General features: G+C 40.6%; 5 protein-coding genes across 13 annotated transcripts in view; 4 read left to right on the forward strand and 1 right to left on the reverse strand.

Annotated features, from left to right (window-relative positions):
- Positions 1–100: 100 nt before the first annotated feature.
- On the forward strand, positions 101–2738 carry LOC117218110 (E3 ubiquitin-protein ligase RNF185). Of its 9 annotated transcripts, none has more exons than XM_033466208.2 (5): positions 101–228; positions 1182–1361; positions 1450–1581; positions 1924–2093; positions 2388–2738. In XM_033466208.2, exons 2-5 carry the CDS (start codon positions 1213–1215, stop codon positions 2483–2485), a joined length of 549 nt encoding a protein of 182 aa, XP_033322099.1. In that variant the 5' UTR covers positions 101–228; positions 1182–1212; the 3' UTR covers positions 2486–2738. The 9 variants fall into 9 exon arrangements, 7 of the variants coding, with proteins under 7 accessions (XP_033322099.1, XP_076382581.1, XP_033322097.1 ...); XM_076526466.1 differs by having other exon boundaries at positions 131–228; positions 1173–1361; XM_033466206.2 differs by having other exon boundaries at positions 190–520; positions 1200–1361.
- An 819-nt stretch (positions 2739–3557) lies between these two features.
- Positions 3558–5251, reverse strand: LOC117218111 (selenoprotein M). Its single transcript, XM_033466210.2, has 4 exons — positions 5094–5251; positions 4917–4987; positions 4485–4554; positions 3558–4414 (listed from the first exon to the last, which is right to left on the reverse strand). Exons 1-4 carry the CDS (start codon positions 5190–5192, stop codon positions 4313–4315), a joined length of 342 nt encoding a protein of 113 aa, XP_033322101.1. The 5' UTR covers positions 5193–5251; the 3' UTR covers positions 3558–4312.
- Prp19 (pre-mRNA processing factor 19) lies at positions 5215–8474 on the forward strand. Its single transcript, XM_033466198.2, has 8 exons — positions 5215–5646; positions 5855–6004; positions 6075–6352; positions 6570–6764; positions 6837–6992; positions 7068–7298; positions 7377–7717; positions 7791–8474. The coding sequence occupies exons 1-8, from the start codon at positions 5628–5630 to the stop codon at positions 7933–7935; spliced, it is 1515 nt and encodes a 504-aa protein (XP_033322089.2). The 5' UTR covers positions 5215–5627; the 3' UTR covers positions 7936–8474.
- Positions 8475–8974: 500 nt separating this feature from the next.
- LOC117218104 (ubiquitin-protein ligase E3B) lies at positions 8975–16367 on the forward strand. The gene is made up of 16 exons (XM_076526497.1): positions 8975–9402; positions 9673–9822; positions 9904–10228; positions 10293–10481; positions 10548–10739; positions 10826–11015; positions 11089–11328; positions 11401–11572; positions 11648–11766; positions 11840–11968; positions 12057–12255; positions 12325–12625; positions 12704–13096; positions 13168–13332; positions 13402–13513; positions 13586–16367. The coding sequence occupies exons 1-16, from the start codon at positions 9254–9256 to the stop codon at positions 13756–13758; spliced, it is 3198 nt and encodes a 1065-aa protein (XP_076382612.1). The 5' UTR covers positions 8975–9253; the 3' UTR covers positions 13759–16367.
- Positions 16368–16790: 423 nt separating this feature from the next.
- nmo (serine/threonine-protein kinase nemo) overlaps positions 16791–19777 on the forward strand; it is a 277179-nt gene continuing 274192 nt past the window's right edge. The window contains 1 exon segment of the mRNA XM_033466160.2: positions 16791–18598. Coding sequence (XP_033322051.1) covers positions 18321–18598 — 278 coding nt within the window. The 5' untranslated portion in view covers positions 16791–18320.

Here is a 19777-nt window from a genome sequence, read left to right on the forward strand (position 1 = left end):
ACAACTTGAATCCGCGTCGAAACGGTTCGAACGATCTGCGAAGCGCAGGTTCTACGGTACTCGAGCGTACTCTATCGATCCGACGCGGAAGCTTTTTGAATCGTGTTCCAGGTACAGGTCGATAAAGTGTTGGAGACGGTGCTCGGCTACGGTACAGCGTTAATCAAGTGGTGGTTTTAAAGTAACCATATTAAATATCACGGATGGACAACTGTGGGCTCGGTCGAGGTCTGATCTGATTAAAATAAACCGTACAGATCGCGCGAACGTTCGCACGTTCGAGCACGATCGTCGACGATAACGTTTCGGGGCGGATAAGCGGTGACGCTTCGTCGTCCAATCTCTTACGTGTTATTCCGAACATCCGTTTCGCGAAAAATCATGAAAATCATTTGAGGGCACTTGCGCAATTGCGACTGTGGTGTACGTGATTGTACGGCCGATCCTATTTCGAAAGAGTGTCGTGTCTGCGAAAGGGTAACAGCGCGCAAAGGGGGCCCCCGCATTCGAAAGACCCGAAGTAAGTGACACGAATTATGTCAGCAATGGCAGGCACTGCTCGATTCATATTTTGACGGGGCTCGCGCGACCTTTGCTTTGCCAAATAGAATCGGGCCCGATGTACTTTCGATCGTCGCTCGATCTTTCAGCTAATTCATTCCGATCAAAGGGACGGCCCCGTGCTTGACAGATCGTCGACTGGATCGATACAATTGCAGTGTAACGTACGGGAACGCGTCGATGCTATTTTTCGCTTCTACGCTTCTTATTGTGGAACATATGACTTCCGATCTTTGTTGCATGTTGCATCGGGGATCGAGAACAGATTCGAGGGACACGGGATTTACACGATCGTAAACGCCAAATCACACCGTTTCTTTAACAATATGCAATCTTAACCTGTCCACACGTATCTTAACGTTTTTTTTCTTCGACGATCGCCCGTTACACAATTACGACCGCCTGGATACTGTCACATCGTTGTCTAATACTAATCATTTTCTTGCCCGTGATAATGTCAATGCCAAGCGATAAAAAGCAGATACAACAACGAAATTCTTTGACTTTGTCATTGCGGAATGCGAGAACGTCGAATAAGTAGTAGTTGCACGTCTGACGGTGTCCTTTTTTTTTTTTTTACTATTTTTCGTTCATAATTATATACTGTGTAGTAATTGTAGGTGACTTGGTTTATAAAGAAAATCCGTCGAAATGAGCACTACAAAAGAAGAGGCAGGTCCGTCAAAATCATGGGACTCTTCCACGGGGGAAACAGAAAAGGATAATCGAACCTTCGAATGCAATATTTGTCTCGACACTGCCAAAGATGCAGTTATTAGTATGTGCGGACATTTGTTTTGGTAAGATCACAATTATGAAAGCTTTATATGTACGTGTACGATGATTGTTCGTGACATAATACAAACTATTGTAATCATTGCGATATAGTTGGCCATGCTTGCACCAATGGTTAGAAACCCGTCCGATAAAGCAAGTGTGTCCTGTCTGTAAAGCTGCTATCAGCAAAGACAAAGTCATTCCATTGTATGGGCGTGGAGATACAAGGCATGAAGATCCTAGGTATATTTTTTTCGTATTCGCATATTTCATACTGGATTACAGGAATTGCTCCCATAAGGAGACAGCTCCGCTTCTAGGCAATTTGAGTAAACTAGCAGAAAACGACTAAATATAAAGTAATGTTTCAAACATGTAACAAATTCATAATTAACTAATATTTTTGTTAATAAATTTGTACCTCGAATGTGAAACATATATTTTTTACTTTTACTGTTCCGTTTAAAACATTTGAGCTGCCTCCTCTTTGAATGCAGCATATAATTTCCAAAAAACAATACAGCTGCATCTTTTTGGTACTTATTTTCTAAGGTAATCACGAAGTGCTTAAATGTATTATTCCAGGAATAATGTTCCACCTCGTCCTGCCGGGCAGAGAACAGAATCCGAAAATAACGTCGGATTTTCCAGTTTCGGATTCGGTGATAATTCTTTCATGTCGTTTGGTATTGGAACATTTCCATTTGCATTTTTGACATCGACTTTTAATTTTGGAGAAACACGACCAAGCGCAGGTAAGGCATAACGCAAGTGAATCTCAAGTAATTTCTGCAATTTCTTTAGAAATATACAGGGTGTTTACACATGGATTGTGCTAGAACCAGGAAAGAGGTAATTTCTTGCGAAGAAGTAAGTGGAAAAGTATAAAACAAAATTTTTGGTGCGTATCAAATTATCCTTTTTTATTGTACTATGATTTCAGAAGTACCCTGTATATGTCTAGAGAAATTACAAGAAGTTCTGAGCTTCGTGCACACAGATTGCATTTACAATCGATTTGAAAGATTCATGTGGTTGTTCTTGTTTAGCTGCTACAGGAACACCCCACTATGAAGAGGAGCAATTTCTTTCGAAAGTGTTTCTATGGGTGGCATTGTTATTCATCTGTTGGCTTCTAATGGCATAACATTTTTGTTGAACCGTATTTCTTGCTCCATATTTTGTAATGTTATCCACTTGTTGGATCGATTCATTACACATTTATTAATACATCAATCTTTCCCCGTTTGTGTAATTATTGTTACTCACTGTAGTAACTATACCTGCTTGAATAAACAAACGGGTTTTAATTGTTTTAGCTTATAACATTTTTACATGTACATACACTTTATTTTTAATCTTTTGTGATTACGAGCAATAAATTTTCTATATAAACATTACACGAATCGATGTTGTTATTGGCAGTGTAAGAGTGGTATAAGTTGTCATCTCTTGTATTTATGCTTTCCACCGAGTACGCATATTCAAGCAGGTTTCTTTTTGTAATGGCTTTAGAAAATCTGGAACTTACGATATTCATGTATATATATATATATATATTATATATGTAAAAATATATCACATTTAGATATGTAAGATATTATCCACTTTATGCAAAACAACACATCTGTAACTTGGTTATTAGGATATTTTAATTAGAAAATCATGAAGTTTTGTAATTTCCATGAGCTACAGGAAAAAGTAATGTATATAATTTAATTGTTAAGTAAAATTGATAACACAAGCAAGCAAAGTAAGATAAAATACAGAAACATAGCTTATTTATTTCAGTTTTCATTTGCGCTAATGGTTGTGGATGTAGACGTTTAAAAACAAGGTAATTGCAGTAACAGAAATGTGTCACAAAACACGAAAACCAATTTTCAGTTTACATTTCGATTCAATGTTGCATCAGCGACTGAACTGACAGTAAATTGACATTCCACATGTAGTTCCATTATCTATGAAAGCCATTTAACGTGAAAAAAAGATCTTTGAATGTATTTCGATCGAAAAAAAAACCGTTGCTAATGTTATTTGCTATATATAAATTGTATTTTTTGGCAGTCAGACATTGTATATTGCCTTACAAGTTTATTAAATACATAAACGCTATAATAAACATAAAATAAATGCATTAATTAAAAAGATATAAAACTTCTTCTTTAATGAAACTTTACGCCCTTGTTTCAAGTGATAGTAGTTTTAAATTAATACAATTATTCAAATCTTTAATTCATATTTTTATTAGAGACCATAAGTGAACATAGAATAAATAAATCGAATAAACAGAAGGTACCCTACATAATAAGTTGCAATTGTACCAGGCCCTGTTGTGCTAACTAATTGTTAGTTGGTAAAATTTCATCCAGGATTTCCATGGAGAACTCTCTCTAGTTATTTCTTTACCTATTTCAGCGTTTGCGTCCGAACGAAAATATGTATACAACCATGAACTATACATCTATGACCTAAATACTACATTTGATATCTGACTTTCTCTCTTATCGCCATTCGTCGAGACATATAATACAATAGAACTATCGTAGCCACGTTCGTGAGTTCCCGTAACGAGGGAACATCTATTTAATGCAGGGTTGTCAACAGACTTGGAATCTAGTACATATTTTTACGCGCCATTCGGACGCATATACAAACGTATTGACTGAAAACAACATATATGTATATATCGAAAGTAAATCAGACTGGATACGATTGTGCGTTTCTCACATTACGTGATATAATTCGAAATCATATCGTGAGATCAACGGAGACGGCAATGTACCTTACAACATTGACAGACCTTGCGCAACAAGTGATTCACAGAATGCTTATATCTATATACAAATAAACGTAAAAACACGTAATAGAAACATGCTTACAAAAGTACCATTCGATTCCTTACTAAGCCCTATAAAAGAATTCCCAAAATTCATAGTTATTCTAACACTAAATGCATTCTTGATTTTATACTCTATATCTCATCCTTTACTGGCTTTCTGGTAAAACCTTTAGAAGTTAATAAGTTATTGCATTCTTCCCTGGTTAATTGGGACAGTGGTAACCTTTCTATTTCCTGCAAAATGAAAATTATATAAGTATCTGATAACAGACATGTATTTTTAAATCTATTAATTGCAATGTACCTCATTATTGTGATCAAAGAGCACAAGTTCTGGCTCTGCACCACGAATATGTTTAAATTCGACGTTATCGCTGTAAGACATTGTAAGGATTTATATAAAAATATTTAATGATCCATGGAAAATATTTGTACTATATGATACACCATAAAAACATGTTTACGACAGCTTGAAGGAAATACATTGCGCATAGATAAGAAAGAGGTGCAATTGAAAATCATAAATCTAGTTATTATAAGTTAGTCTTCTCGGATTTCCGCATATGATTGCAACTCTGTATGGTACAATTATGAATCTTATGTAAGGATAAGTAATTGTTTCATCTTACATGCAAATCAAAAAATCAGCGAAGACTAGATCCAGAAGGTCTTTTGTTTTTAACAACTAATGTATATCGAAATATCGATATTGCAAGTGATTTTTAATTAAGGATACTAAGTGGGTACATCTTTGTAGACAAAGTCCTTTACGTCTGGAAGCCGGTTCAGAGTGCAACCGCCGCAGCTCTGGGAACATATTTGTTGTCATTCGAAATGATTACAATTTTACATGAAATTGTGACATACTAATATAATGAATTTTATGTATAATAAAAATGTATATGTTCCGTACCTCAACCTTTGCGGATCCATAATAATTAGATGCGGAATCGACGTTCAAAACTGTCAAAGCAAGCGTGAGACAGTAGATGACAGCCACCGTAGGAGCCATGTTTATTCACTAACTAAAACGGAAGTGCTATCTATACATATATACCACGATTTTTTAAGACTGCACTGACTTCAGTGTCAGCTAAAAAATCGTTATTATGTAGACATTATTTTTTTCGATGTTACTTACACGATATTGCTTTAGTAATTTTTGTAAATATCAAATTATTGTCTTTTATGAAAAATAAGTTTTTATTATCGTTATTTTACATTGTATTTTCATTTTTTGGACTTTATATGTAACTCGCGCGTTGTAATATGTTTGTAATTTAAATATTCCACAGCATTTTCAACGCAGCTCATAAATGTTTTCTTCTGAAATACACGAATCATCAACTGTTCATGCAAATTGTTTAAATTTATACAAAAATTGATGAATGTAGTGGATTAGTTAATTGTCTTGCGCAGTCAGTATGTACATCTCGTATGTGTGAAAATGGCGCTTTCTTGTGCAAGTAAGTTTTTCTTCTTTTAATTGATATTTTTCAATTAGATGTACAGACTATATATTTATATTAGATTCGCGTAGATAACTTACAGCGAATGATTTGAAATGAATCGTATTTTTTTGAGAATATTGAAACCGATGCCGGCAAACACTAAACATAGCCTAAAATGCTTCACATTGCCGTCGCTGTCTTCTACAACTAAATAAATTTTCAGTTTCCAATGAAGTGCCGGAGCACCCCGTCATATCACCTGTGTCGGGCTCCATATTCGAAAGGCGTTTAATCGAGAAGTACGTGAATGAAAATGGAGTGGATCCTATAACAGGGAAAGAATTGACCATTGAACAGCTTATCGATGTCAAAAGTATGTTGTTAAACCTTTATCTTGGACAGACTATCTTCCATCGATATTCATTTCTTACGTTTTCTTACAGCTACTCCGATAGTTAAGCCTAAACCACCAAGTGCCACATCCATCCCAGCTATATTAAAAATTCTGCAAGATGAGTGGGACGCTGTGATGTTGCATTCTTTTACGCTTAGACAGCAACTTCAGACAGCTAGACAAGAATTATCTCATGCCCTGTATCAGCACGATGCAGCTTGCCGTGTTATTGCTAGATTAACGAAAGAAGTCACTGCAGCAAGAGAAGCTTTGGCTACTCTGAAACCACAAGCTGGAATTGTGCAAGCTACCACCATTCCACAACCTGTACGAAAAACATATATTATCCTTATGTATAATTCTTCCTAATTGTCCTTTAGCTTGTAAACAAAAATGGGCAATTTGGAAAGAGGAAATACGATTGTTCCAGCCTTGTGCCTTGTTTTTATAGTTGTTGACAATCGGTGTTTATTTACAAGCTGAAGGATAACTGGGGAGAATTTACTGTGGTAAGACCTGTATTATAAAACATGCTCTGTTACAGGCGGTTGCAGTTGAAGCTGGTGGTACTGCAGCCCAGCCCATGGAACAAGCCGGTATTACCGAGGATGTAATACAAAAACTTCAAGAAAGGGCTACAGTACTTACACAGGAAAGGAAACGCCGCGGCCGTTCAGTCCCTGAAGATTTGATGCCGCAAGATAGTATCCGCGCTTTTCAGACACTCGCGTCACATCCTGTAACTTTCTTTGCTCAATTTTGGTTCATTGAAAGCTTCTGAGCATGTTATCATAATTTTTGTTTGTTCAAGGGTCTTCACTCTGCCAGTGTACCTGGCATATTAGCATTAGATATTCATAGTGCGGATACTAGCAAGATTTTAACTGGTGGTGCTGATAAGAATGCTACAGTATTTAACAAAGACACGGAGCAAGTAGTTGCTATATTAAAAGGACATACCAAGAAGGTGTGCAAATCGTTCCTGTATTCCTACGTCTTTAGAATCTCTTGGTACTCATGGACTGTATTTTAATACCGCCAGGTTACAAGAGTAATTTATCACCCTGAAGAAGATATAGTAATGACTGCATCGCCTGACACTACAATACGAGTATGGAATGTAGGCACTAGTCAAACGACATTGTTGTTGAAGGCTCACGACGCTCCCGTAACTGGTCTCTCTTTACATCCAACTGGCGATTACTTGTTGAGTTCGTCGCTCGACCAACATTGGGCATTCTCAGATATTCGTACTGGTAGATTACTGACTAAGGTATATCATATAAAAAGAATTAGTAAATTTCAACCAGATTCTGCAATATATTCTGACGTATGTTTTACTTTATTCTAGGTCGCCGGTCAAGTTAGTCAACCTTTGACTACGGCTCAGTTCCATCCCGATGGATTGATTTTCGGTACCGGTACTGCGGACTCCCAGGTGAAGATTTGGGATTTGAAAGAACAATCAAACGTAGCTAATTTCCCCGGCCACTCGGGACCAATTACAGCAATTAGTTTCTCCGAAAACGGTTACTACTTAGCCACCGCTGCCGAGGACTCCTGTGTGAAATTGTGGGATTTACGCAAATTGAAGAACTTTAAGACACTTCAATTAGAAGAATCGTACGAGGTCAAAGATATTTGCTTCGATCAAAGCGGCACATATTTAGCAGTTGCCGGAACAGACGTGAGGTGAATACTGCGCTCCATTGATCGTTCGGTTGCTATTGGAATTATGTTACTACTTAGTTGTATTCTGTTTCAGAGTGTACTTGTGCAAGCAATGGCAAGAACTGAAAGTGCTCAACGATCACACAGCAGCCGCGACCGGTGTCCGTTTTGGAAAGCATGCACAGTACATAGCATCAACTAGTATGGACAGGACATTAAAACTTTACGGACTACCTTAAATACATAGTTATAAGATCATATTAATTTAAGCACAATTTAAATTAGAGCCGGTAGCATAAGCTTATTACGATGAAAAGTGGCGAGTCTTTCTAATATTTGTATTATTTGATTCATACATAGTACTTCCACTTTCAAACACGTTAAATGAATTTACAGTAAAATAGATAAGTCTTACATTTGTTCTGAATGTTACTTGAAACTAGTTTTAAAGTCTTGCTTCCGTTCTAGTATCAACACGAAGACAATGTTTTATACACTTTTTAAAATCGTTCTAAAGGCAAATCACATTTATACCGTTTATAGAAAATGTAAAGGACCGAGACGTATGAATGTTGTTAACTGTTAATGAATTCGTTTCGAATATCTTGTAAGACAAAGTACAAATGTCGAATAGCAGTGCGTGGTATTATAAAACCGATATTGTATAGGTAATTATTTTTATGAAGATATGTGTATGACACAGTTTCTTGACTGACGTTTACCTCCACTCAGGATACTTTTTAAAAGAACTGAAATACAATTCGTTCGGAATAGAAAACTGTTTTGCCTATTACTTTATACAAACGTATGCGCAATTACTTTTCCCAATATTTTAAACAATTTGTTCATTTAAATTTGTAGTATTTATAAAATCTCGATTTTCTAACGAACTATCGCTTATGAATAGGATTTAAAATTTATTAGTGCTCTTGATCCCGTTCCTGATTTAAAGAGCTTGTAAATTATTATCATTAAACATTTATTTCGTCTCTTAATCATTTTAATCGATCGAAGATAGTATGACAATGTTTTTTAATTGTTCAAATGTTCTCAGTGCTATGTATTTGATCGATTGATTTTTTTATTGCAAGTATATGAAATCCACAGTCTACTTATCATGCTTCCGAAAGTTGCAAAATAACGTGCGAGATATAACGTGAAATTGAATTAAAGTAAGAGCAATGTGGGACCGTTCAATTTACATCGCCGTCCTAATGGCGCCACTAGTCACGTGCTTTTTAACCTAACCTAATATCCTTTGTCCTCGATATCCAGCCCCGAATCAAATTAATAACAATGGCCGTCGTGCTTGATTGTCATACGGTGGTATACATGGATTATGTGACAGTGAGAAACGTGTGGTCAGTGTCAATCGCTGCCGTATGCTCGACGTGATTATCTCGCGGATGAAATCGTCGTGACGTACATTAATCGCGAAGGATGTTTTCTAGTGAGTGGTTGTATCGCAGTGTCAACTGGTAACCACGGATGACCAGCTGACAATGTTTTGGCATTAGCATAATTTGGTGGTTCGTGGGCGCTCGCGGTGTTTCCACGATGTTTAAAGCTGAGGGATCGTCCAAAGACAGCTTCCTTCAGCAAACGAAGGCCGCTAGGGAAGAAAGAGCCCATGAGAAGGACAGACAAGTCGCTGTCACCTTAATTCAAGCTTATGTTAGGGGTTGGTTGACCCGCAAAAGAATACTGTAAGTTCCTCGTCATTGAATCGTACCCCGATAATTCCAGATGATTCCCAGTTCGCTGTAAACAGGATATTTGTTTAGTTAATCGGTCGACGACGATTATTTACTTACGCGTTCGGAAATCTTCCGTTGGCTTGCTAAAGTGCATTCATCTTTATATTCGAATGTTTATTTAACGTTCTCCTTCGTGGAACACATTTTGTTCGTTATTTCTTCGTTGAAATAGGGTAATACATGCGTTACGAACAGTTGAACGAAAAATTACATTTTCAGGGAGGACTTTGACACAAATTTTCTGAACGATGGTCGTACAGATAATAAAGGTGAACTGAAACCTGCACAGCACATGTACAAGATTATTGCTAAATTTTTGTATGTATATAAGAAAGAAAGGGATCAAGGAAGAATAGAAAAATTATGTAGGTATGTGCATAAAAGAGTGCATAATTTGTCTTCTATGAAATGGGATGAAATGAAGTAAATACCTTCTAACAATTGTTTCAGATATTTAGTGTCAACTCTTGATTCAAAGTCTTTGGAAACTTCGTACATAGGACTACTGATCAAAGATCGCTACATATCATGGATATTGCAGATGAAAAAGTTGCTTCTTTATTGTCTCAAGGGCTTGGATAATCTTAATCCGAAAGAAGCGTCTGACCATAAATCCATCCTTTTGAGATTAAGCACATTGATTAGTTTTACATCTCCGACAACATGGGCGATACAAAAAGTAGAAGGAATGGAGGTACTGAGAGCAGGAATGAATCAACTTTGTGCAAATATAATGGGCCACCTAGTCAACAATGGATTTTACCCAACTATGCAGGTAATCGATAACAATGATTCTAAACGTGATCCAAATGTTTTACAATTAATTCCATTTGTTTTAGGCTTTCCTAATGAAGGGATTGGGTAGAAAGGAAATTGCTTTGAAACCGGTTACACTTACAATAGCCATTACATTGGCAATGAGGCCGTTAATTTCTTCCCAAATGTCGGATAAATTAGTATCACTGTTTTTGATTAATGTTTTCAGTGTTCCTGCACTGGTCTATCACCTGAACAACGTGTCCTCGGAGGTATATTGTGTAACACTAGTTGAAATTCTATTTTTAAACTATATACTAATTTTTACACATGTTTAGTGTATTTCATCATTTATCACCTACAATTTGTTTGCTCGAAGCATGGACTTGTTAAATTCCGAGCAGAATTTAAAGATAGTTTCTAATGCGTTTGAACGTAGCTATGCGCTATGTTTATTAGCTAATTTAATACAATTGGCTAATATCGAGAGGGAGGAGGTATTCAGGGAGCTATATTTTCCATCCTTCACGGTACATATTCTCATCACGTATTCATCATGAAATATTTGTTCTACCATTTTTTAAAATGGGCATTAATTTATTATGATTTACCTCAGTTTGTTGTAACAAAAATGTTGGAAGCATGTCAACAATACGTTGTTGCAAAGAGGAGTAACTTAACGCATTGGCACCCAATTCTTGGGTGGCTGACACAGAAGATCGATAAAACTTTGCAAGAACCTATACCATACGTAAAATTACAATTGCAATATTTATGGACGGGTAGAATAGTAACACAGCTAATCGGTAAAATGAAATTCGTTATCATTTGAAATTACAGCGACTGAATTTTGATCGCATTCATGAATTTTCTTATTAGGTCAACCGTTGACGGAGCTCATAGAAAAAGAGATACCTCCGTCGGTAGAACAGCAAAGTACATCTGTTGGTACTAACATTTTTAGAAGAGCATTTTTGGAAGCACGTACAAATAGGAATAACAATACTAAAAATTATAGAAAACTAGGAAGTCCAGAAACTACCAAGATAGCTTTAATATGTTCCCTGTACCAAATTGGATTGCATACACTTACACAGATGAAAATGGAAATATTAACGGGTATGTATTATCCAACAATCTATTACAACGTATTACCTCGCAATCGTAATCGTCGTATATTTATACCGATAGGCTTATGCTACCACGATAAAATTTTATACCACATGTATGTATTCCTTGGAACCTTGGGCCCACACTGTGGTCTGAAAGCGTTTCTAGACCATTTAACTGCTAACACGAAATGCACAGCGCCTGAATTTCAAATGTTGATATTACTCTCGGATTGTATGACACACTATGTTACGTGAGTACATCCAAACACATTGTATATTAGACACCTAAATGCGTTAACAGCAATCGTATTCTTCCTCTATTTCAGAATTTTAGATGACATGGAAATGTATGAGCACCAAGATCCGTTCAAGCTTTCCGACTTCGTAACGATATCGTATTTTTTAAATCAGTTTTTATACAAAGCTGTACTCAATAACTTGTTTGGTGGGTAATTGAAAGTTGTGTCCGTATTCCTCGCATGATTGTTAACCGGTTTAGTTATGTACCGATATTTTAGATGTTCCAGATCCGAAATCGGTTCCTACAAACCCGTTGTTCACCTCTCTTCACACGCTGCTGATGGCGATCTATCGACGAGACTGTAGAAGAACGTTTTGCCCGGATGGACACTGGCTGGCGAAGTTAAGTCTACAGTATAGACTGTCGAATAATACATCTGTCAGAGCCTTCAGCGCGGTTTTTAAAATTGTAGTATTTCTACATAAAACAGGAAGTTCGAGTGTCCGGTTTCCTGGCGGACTTGGAGAAGGAAAAACGCGGCGCTGCTCTACTTCTTTCCAAGATGCCTCACGTGATCCCGCATTCTGAACGCGTAGTGTTATTTCGCAAGCAAGTGGTCAACGAGAAAGCCGTATTGGGTTTGACGGAGAGCGCATGCAACAGCACCATAACAACGCTGATTGTTGTCCATAGGTGTGTATCTAGGGTTCCGATCACCCAGAAAGACTTGAAGACAGAATTAGACCAAGAATTTGCTTTCAGGACGCGTATAGTGGAAGATGGATATCGTCAGCTTGCAATGTTGCCGTCCCAGGCGTTGAAAGGACTGATTAGGGTGCGTTTTGTAAACGAGCAGGGTTTGCCGGAGGCAGGCATCGACCAAGACGGAGTGTTCAAGGAGTTCTTGGAAGAGACGATAAAGAAAGTTTTCGATCCATCCTTGAACCTGTTCAAAGCTACCTCTGAGAACCGACTGTATCCGTCGCCGACGTCCTCTGTGCAAGACAACCATTTGCAGTTGTTCGAATTCGTTGGCCGCATACTGGGCAAGGCTGTATACGAAGTAAGTTCACTGATAAATTAGCGGATAGCACCCGAGATCTTTTTGGCGATATCGCTTTAATTATATTATCTTTCTCAGGGTATTGTCGTGGATGTACCTTTCGCCTCCTTCTTCGTTTCCCAATTTTCTGGGCAAACTGGTGGGGCACTGTACAGCTGGTTAGACGAGTTGGCCTCGCTAGACAAAGATTTGTATCGGAGTCTCACTCTGGTGAAACATTACAAGGGTGACGTTAGCCAGTTAGAACTGACTTTCTCTCTCGACGAGGACGTTCTAGGCAAGCTAGTTACGCACGAATTAATTCCTGGAGGGCGAGCGGTGCCGGTCACCAATGAAAATAAATTCTATTACATACACTTGATGGCTCATTTCAGAATGCACATGCAAATCAAGGATCAGACTGCCGCCTTCATCAAAGGGTTCCGTTCTATAATTAATCCCGATTGGTTGGCTTTGTTTTCAACGCCAGAGGTAAGACGAAACTTGATGTACGGCTACGACGATAAATCGTGCAGAGATCCTTACGTGCTTTCTTTCCTTAGTTACAACGATTAATCTCGGGCGACAATGTTCCATTAGACTTAAGAGACCTACGAAAACATACGAAATACTACGGCGGTTTCCACGACAGCCATCGCGTGGTGTGTTGGTTGTGGGACATTTTGGAGAACGATTTCTCGGAAGATGAAAGGGGCATGTTCCTTAAGGTACATTTTTCAATATTCCATCTCGAGGATAGTAATAGTAATGCTTCCTTTTTTCCTTCTTCATTTCAGTTTGTTACCAGCTGTTCAAAATCGCCTTTGTTGGGATTCGCCCATTTGGATCCACCATTTACCATCCGTTGCGTAGAGGTGGGGGACGATGAAGACACAGGCGATACAATAGGTAGGCAATTCTTTCAGTTGATCAATTATTGATTTAACGCGAGCATCTCCTGAACAATGTATTATCAAACAGGTAGCGTACTCAGAGGATTTTTCACAATTCGCAAGAAGGATCCGCAGAATCGTCTGCCCACGTCGTCCACATGTTTTAATCTACTTAAACTACCCAATTACCAAAAGAAGAGCACGCTACGAGAGAAGCTACGCTATGCGGTCACTAGCAACACCGGCTTCGAACTGTCTTAATCTAGAACCGACTTCGAAATCGCAGTGATGCCGTCGCTCAATAATATAAACGAAAATTTCTATACAGTGATCGAGTGGTGTCCGGCGAAAAATAAACAGAACCGAACCGAACGTGTGACGACAGCTCGTAAATGCTGTCTGTTTAATGTTCGAAAAAAGAAAAAAAAAACTGTTGTGCGTTTGATCGAGTGCTCGCACAAAATTTTACGAATGCATCGTGTGCATAAGGTGGAAGAACGTTCACTTTTGTTACCTTCGTAAGAGATTATTAACACTTTTATTTACCTCTGCTTCGTTTCATGATCAAGAAAATAGAATGAACTGCCTCCTGGTATTCTTTGAGGTTCTCATGAGATTTCAGTATGTAATACGTACGGGTGTGTATACGTGTAAATATATGCATACCCGTGACACCTTAATTTCAACACCGACGCTACGTCTTTTAATTTTAATTCTATAGAATTTCTCGCCAAATGAATAGATTACTTATGGTGTAAAGCACACTATACCTCATGAGCTTAATATTGCTAATACTTGTGCGCTTGTTAGTACATAAATACCATGGATTAATGTTAGACGATTAATAATGCAGTGACAAACGCGCGAGACAAAACGTTGAATCTGCGTGCCCATCGGTGCTTGGCGATCGATCGGAAAGGGGATTCAAATTTTAGGAAAGAGTTTACGAATTTTATGGAAGTCCGCGACTTCGTTATCAGAGAGAGAGAGAGAGAGAGAGAGAGAGAGAGAGAGAGAGAGAGAGAGAGAGAGAGAGAGAGAGAGAGAGAGAGAAGGAGGCAAAGAGAGAAAGAGCTATTTTTCGCAAAATTTTGTACAAATGTTTCACACGTTGCACGAAGAACCACACCGTGTAGATGTAGCATCATCACGAGCGTCGATGGGTTCAAAGTCCCTCATCGTGTAATGCACGTTCTTAATACGATCGAACAAGTTTGTGATGTTTGAATCCTCTGCGACTATACACTTTGTACGGGACCGGCGAGCATAAACAGAAAATAAAAGTGGGAGCACGAGGACTGTGTTATCTGCAATATAGCGTGGAATAACGGATACTAGAGCGAAATTTATTTTTTTCACGTTGTTCGCGTGCCGTTTCGGCGAAGCAGTAGAGAGAGAGGGAGAGAGAGAGAGAACATTGTCGACACGGAAATTCGGTCAGACCAAAGAGATAAAAAGAGAAAAGCCTATGTAACGCGCGAAGAGGTGGTTCGAGATTTGTAAAACCTTTTCATATTTTCCTACATGATCGTACATTGTAAGTTTCCAGGCCTGTATTCACAGATTATACTCACACGATCGCTTAGATGGAAGCGATCGTACAGGCAGGCGTTTCTAGAAGCATAATTGTAAATCGTAAGAAAAAAAAAAAATTAGACTTTAATAGTGTACCAACCAGGGTAAATGTGTCAATTACTGTGGGCCCCTCGACTACTGTGCCCGCTAATCGTATCTAAACGTAACAAAACTTGTTGACAAATTTTCAGACGCACTGGATAGATGAACGACAAAATGTGAAAAGTAAGACATTTCACGATACAAAAATTGTTTATATGTAACAAATCTCGCTGTAAATTATGGAGAGATCATATTTTAAGTAAATTATGTTACATATTGTTTTATTTTATATGAATATAGAGAAAAAGAGAATGATAAGAAAAAGTCTGTGGAAAATATATACATGTAACACACCATAGAAAAATTGTTACACCATCTGGGGACCACAGTATTCGGTACGGTCTGTAGTACTTGAAGTACGGTAACTCGTTATGTGTATTTGCATGATCAGGGTACGATAAATAATTCGTACACTTACTTGTAACTTCGATTAACGTCTCAAATTCGCTTTAATATTTTATTTGAACATATAAAAAGATTTAAAAAAAGGGCACAGTAACCGGCACATCGACCCTCGTTCGTTAAACGTGCTCAATGTGATCGCTAGAAAGACGACGAGAAATCACAAAGAATTATTTTCATTGTGTACAGAGCGAACGAAAAAAAAAGAAAAGAAACGAAAACACGAACACGGTAATTTTGGCATTTGTTATGTTTCGATCAGAGTTTTAATGGATTTGCTGCTCTCGCGTTGTTAATTGTGAATACATGCCTCGCTGATATGCGGTAGAATCGAACGAGAAACAACAAACAGATAATACTCTCCTTTATGGGTATAATTATCACTGGAACGATACATGTATATGATAAATGTGGATATCGATACAGAGACATGGTTATACGCAATAAAATGTCAAATAAAACTGTTACGGTTGTAAGATAAGACCGACGGAATCTATCGCGACGAAACCGATCCCCCGGTTTTCTTCGTAACGTCGTTCGTGCATCGTCGTCGCAACCGAGAACACCCTGTAACACCGAGAACCATCGATTTTCTCTTACAGTCGTATCGAAAAAAGTAAACAACTGCGCTTTGTAAATCGCTGGTTTCGAACTATTTGTAATTGCGTAGCATTTTTTATATGTGTAAGTTGTCACGACGCGGCAGAGGGACGAGAACGGTTTTTTAATTTAATACGTTCGACAGTGATTCACGACGATCCTGTAAATATACACGTTCAACTATAACGATACTCGTCAAACGTCTGTTTCATTAACCCTCAACGAATCCATCGCAGATAAAAACATCTTCGATCGTTCGGTTCGGTGGTCGTCGAGTTTTCAAATTATCCCCCCCTTTTCCCGGCGTTTCTTCGAGCAGGGAACCCTAATAAACGTTTCCAAACGTGAACGGATTTTTGCAATGTTTATTTATCGAGGCAGAAACGAGAGCAAAGTATCAGGATCTCGCATGCGATTCCGGGGGGGAGAGCGTACGAGGTTTAATTAAATTATAAAGTACAAAGGGTAAGGCGAGAGCATAGTCGGGTTGCATGTTGCACCGCGTATTTGCGAAGGGGACGCAGGAATCACTGACACGGCTGCGCGGTGGCTCGCCGCGCAGGTCACGTGACCGGCCTTTGTGAGCAGCTGGCGCTGTAGACGGCACAGTTCGCCTTCCCCTTCGGTTAGTGGCCAGCAAGCCTTCGTTGCGTGAACACGTGCGTCTCGTTCGTACCGCGACGATCCCTCCATCGCGGCTAACGCGCGAGAGACTCCTTTTTTCTCTTTCTCTCCCTCTCTTGTTTCGGTGTGTGCGCGCGCGCGTGTTTTTTTTTCTGTGTGTGCGTGCTTCGACATATCTGGTACGAGAAGTGGCAGTGTTCTGGGTCGGCCGTAACACCCGGACAGTGATAAAAGAGAGAGAGAGAGATCGCACGGTGGTCGGTCGCGAGAACCACCGAAATTCATCGTTTCAGGCCCTCCCGCTCTCTCTCTTTCTTTCTTTCTGTCTCTCCCCCGTGGCCTCCGCAAAAGCCGGAATACATCGTCGCAGGCCATCGAGGACTCCGCCGAGCCTTTCCAGAGTGTGTTCCTCCCGTGGCCGCCGTCGTCGTTCCTTTCTCTGTTTTCTTCTCGCGCCCTGCGCCGTGTCTTTCTTACGGACAAGCACATCGGCCCCCGATCTCTCCCCCCCTCCTCCCTTTCCGCCACCGTCCTAACGCGGAACGGCGAACGTTATGAGGCCAGCTGAGCGTAACTGACGGCGAAGAGGGAGCGGAACGGCTTAGAGCGTGCGTGTGTCAAACATAACCTAAGCGCGTCGCTCGTCCGTCGATGCGGCGACTGCTCGGCGAGAGAGAAACGGGCCGCGTATCATCGTCCGACTGAGCCGTGTTCGCGACCTCGTCGAACACACCTTTTCGGCCACGGTCGGGGAACATTCGGCGGAACCAGCCGCGCGTCAGCGTACGTCTCGCGACGCATCCGAGGCAGGGGCCGTCGGACACGCAACGCCCCGTCGACGGTGCGACGGAGAGACCGCGCACGAGGAGGAGACATCGACTGCCGTTTCTCGCCGAGGATACTAGCGCGTGTGCCGCCGTGCGTGGTTATCGCTATCGTCGCGCGGCCACGATAAAGGACGCGATCATCACGGTCGCTGCAAGGTTCGAGCGCGGTGTGTCACGGAACCTTCGACCCTCGGGTCCCCGCGACCTCGGACCTTCCCGCCGCGCCGCCTTCAGCGCGGGCCATTCGAATCTCGCCGTTCGAGCGTCGCGCGAGACCCCTCCGAATTCGAACGTGCCGGAATAAGCCGTCGGAGGCCTTGCGACGGGACTCGACCCGGTCCTGGACGAGCTGTCCAGCCGATCGGAGAACGGTCGAACGAAGGGCAAACGGAAGAAGAAGACGCAGCAGCGGCCCGGAGTTGTGTGTCAGTGTCGTCTTCGGTGAATCGGTCCCGGTGTCCCGGCCGCGGGGACGACGAACCAAGCAATCACCGCGGTCTGTGTCCCCGTGGAAAACGAAAGAAAACGAGTGAGCGACACGAGTGACGGAGGAACGCGCGACGGGGAGGCGTGTCTTCGGTTCTTCCTCGAAGAAGCACAGCGACGTCGGCGGTGGCGGTGGCGGTGAATCAAGGAAAGGGTTGAGAGTGCTGCGGAGGTTGGTCCCCCAGGGAGAGCGGAGGAGAGGCTTTGATGGCAGTAGTTGGGCCCAGCCGGCACTCGCGGGTGTCCATGAGCGTGTCGATGTCGCTGGTGCAGGGGGGCGGGGCGGGAGCAACCGGCGGCGGCGGGACGGCCGGGGCCCACCCGGGCCAAGCGGTCCTGGCCGTGGCGGCCGCGGCCGCGGCTGCGGCCCAGGCACCCCCCACATACTACCACCCCGCAGCGCCTGCACCCCCGCCGCCGCCGCCAGCCCAGGATCCCGTTCAGCCCGACAGACCCATCGGATACGGAGCATTCGGCGTTGTTTGGTGAGTAATCGCACGCCCCTTATATATATCAGGTCGTCCAGTATGAAATTTGTAGAAAAGAAGGCGAAGTTGTTTCATAACTTACAAATACGAGGAATTATTTTATTCATCGACGTATGCACCCGTATTGTCTATACACTTTTGCCGTTTAAGCGGCAGGTTGTTCAGGCCGGTGATATGAAACCCTGGCGGACGAGAGTCGATGAATTCCTGGGAAACCAGTTTTACAGCATTGTCGGAATTAAATTGTTTTCCTGTTAAAAAATTGTTCAAATTGTGGAAGAAGCGACAGACAGTGGGGGCTAGGTCCTATGAGTATGGAGGATGATGAAGAAGTTCCAACTCCAATTCCTGTAGTTTTGCCACAGTCATTTGTGCAGTGTGTGATCTAACGTTATCATGCAATAAGATGGGAGTCGATTTGTTGACCAATCTAGGCTGTTTTTTTTTAAGTTTTTGCATCATTTCGTCCAGTTGGTTGCGGTATGTTTCTGCTGTGATCGGTGAGCCAGGTTTCATAAAATCATAACGAATCTCACCTGCGCTAGACAAGTGTGATAACCTTTGATTCTGAGGAAACGCGTGGCTCATTGTTGAGGTCAAAATAACCTGTACGAAATTTGGCGAACCAATTTGATACTGTCTGCTGTTTAGTTCACACTAGAGCCAAATACACTATTAATGTTTCGCGCGTCTATTTCGTGGTTCCACGTAAGAACTCATACTTCACAATAGTGCGAATTTTCGACCGTTCCATTTTCAACAAAATTAATTTTTAAAAAGGTCTTCAATATTTTTTTGAATACTGTAAATGCCATTGCAATACTATATCGGTAACTTAACCCTTTGCACTCGAAGCTATTTCGACTGAAAATATAAAATCATTTTTCTAACTTACACTGTTTCTATTTTATATGAGAAAATGCATTTTATGCATATATGAAAATTGGCTCTTGGGACTTGCGCAATAGTTACACTCTTAACAATTTTTCAAATGTGTAAACTTTGTTAATATCAAAATTATCCTAAAAGGTGATATAACAAATATTAGCGGTGTCTCAGAGTCGCCACTCGAGTGCAAAGGGTTAATATTATTATATTTCGTAAAACTTCGTTTTCTTGAAAATAAAACCGTGGCACCCAGGGGGCAGGACGCGCCAAATGGGTGCAAGACGGCAG

Source organism: Megalopta genalis, chromosome 1 (genome assembly GCF_051020955.1).
Source record: "Megalopta genalis isolate 19385.01 chromosome 1, iyMegGena1_principal, whole genome shotgun sequence".
Lineage (NCBI taxonomy): Eukaryota > Metazoa > Arthropoda > Insecta > Hymenoptera > Halictidae > Megalopta > Megalopta genalis.

Bases quoted from the DNA above. Each gene is read 5' to 3' on its own strand.
- LOC117218104 (XM_076526497.1), top strand. From the start codon at position 9,254: ATGTTTAAAGCTGAGGGATCGTCCAAAGACAGCTTCCTTCAGCAAACG. The intron at 11,573-11,647 runs GTGAGTACATCC...CCTCTATTTCAG, and splicing joins TGTATGACACACTATGTTAC to AATTTTAGATGACATGGAAA. The intron at 12,256-12,324 runs GTGTGTATCTAG...ATTTGCTTTCAG, and splicing joins ACGCTGATTGTTGTCCATAG to GACGCGTATAGTGGAAGATG.
- LOC117218110 (XM_033466208.2), top strand. From the start codon at position 1,213: ATGAGCACTACAAAAGAAGAGGCAGGTCCGTCAAAATCATGGGACTCT. The intron at 1,582-1,923 runs GTATATTTTTTT...GTATTATTCCAG, and splicing joins ACAAGGCATGAAGATCCTAG to GAATAATGTTCCACCTCGTC. The intron at 2,094-2,387 runs GTAAGGCATAAC...GTTCTTGTTTAG, and splicing joins AGAAACACGACCAAGCGCAG to CTGCTACAGGAACACCCCAC.
- Prp19 (XM_033466198.2), top strand. The intron at 6,993-7,067 runs GTGTGCAAATCG...TAATACCGCCAG, and splicing joins TAAAAGGACATACCAAGAAG to GTTACAAGAGTAATTTATCA. The intron at 7,718-7,790 runs GTGAATACTGCG...ATTCTGTTTCAG, and splicing joins GTTGCCGGAACAGACGTGAG to AGTGTACTTGTGCAAGCAAT.
- LOC117218111 (XM_033466210.2), bottom strand. From the start codon at position 5,192: ATGGCTCCTACGGTGGCTGTCATCTACTGTCTCACGCTTGCTTTGACA. The intron at 4,988-5,093 runs GTACGGAACATA...ATATGTTCCCAG, and splicing joins ATGGATCCGCAAAGGTTGAG to AGCTGCGGCGGTTGCACTCT. The intron at 4,555-4,916 runs GTATCCTTAATT...AATGTCTTACAG, and splicing joins TACAAAGATGTACCCACTTA to CGATAACGTCGAATTTAAAC.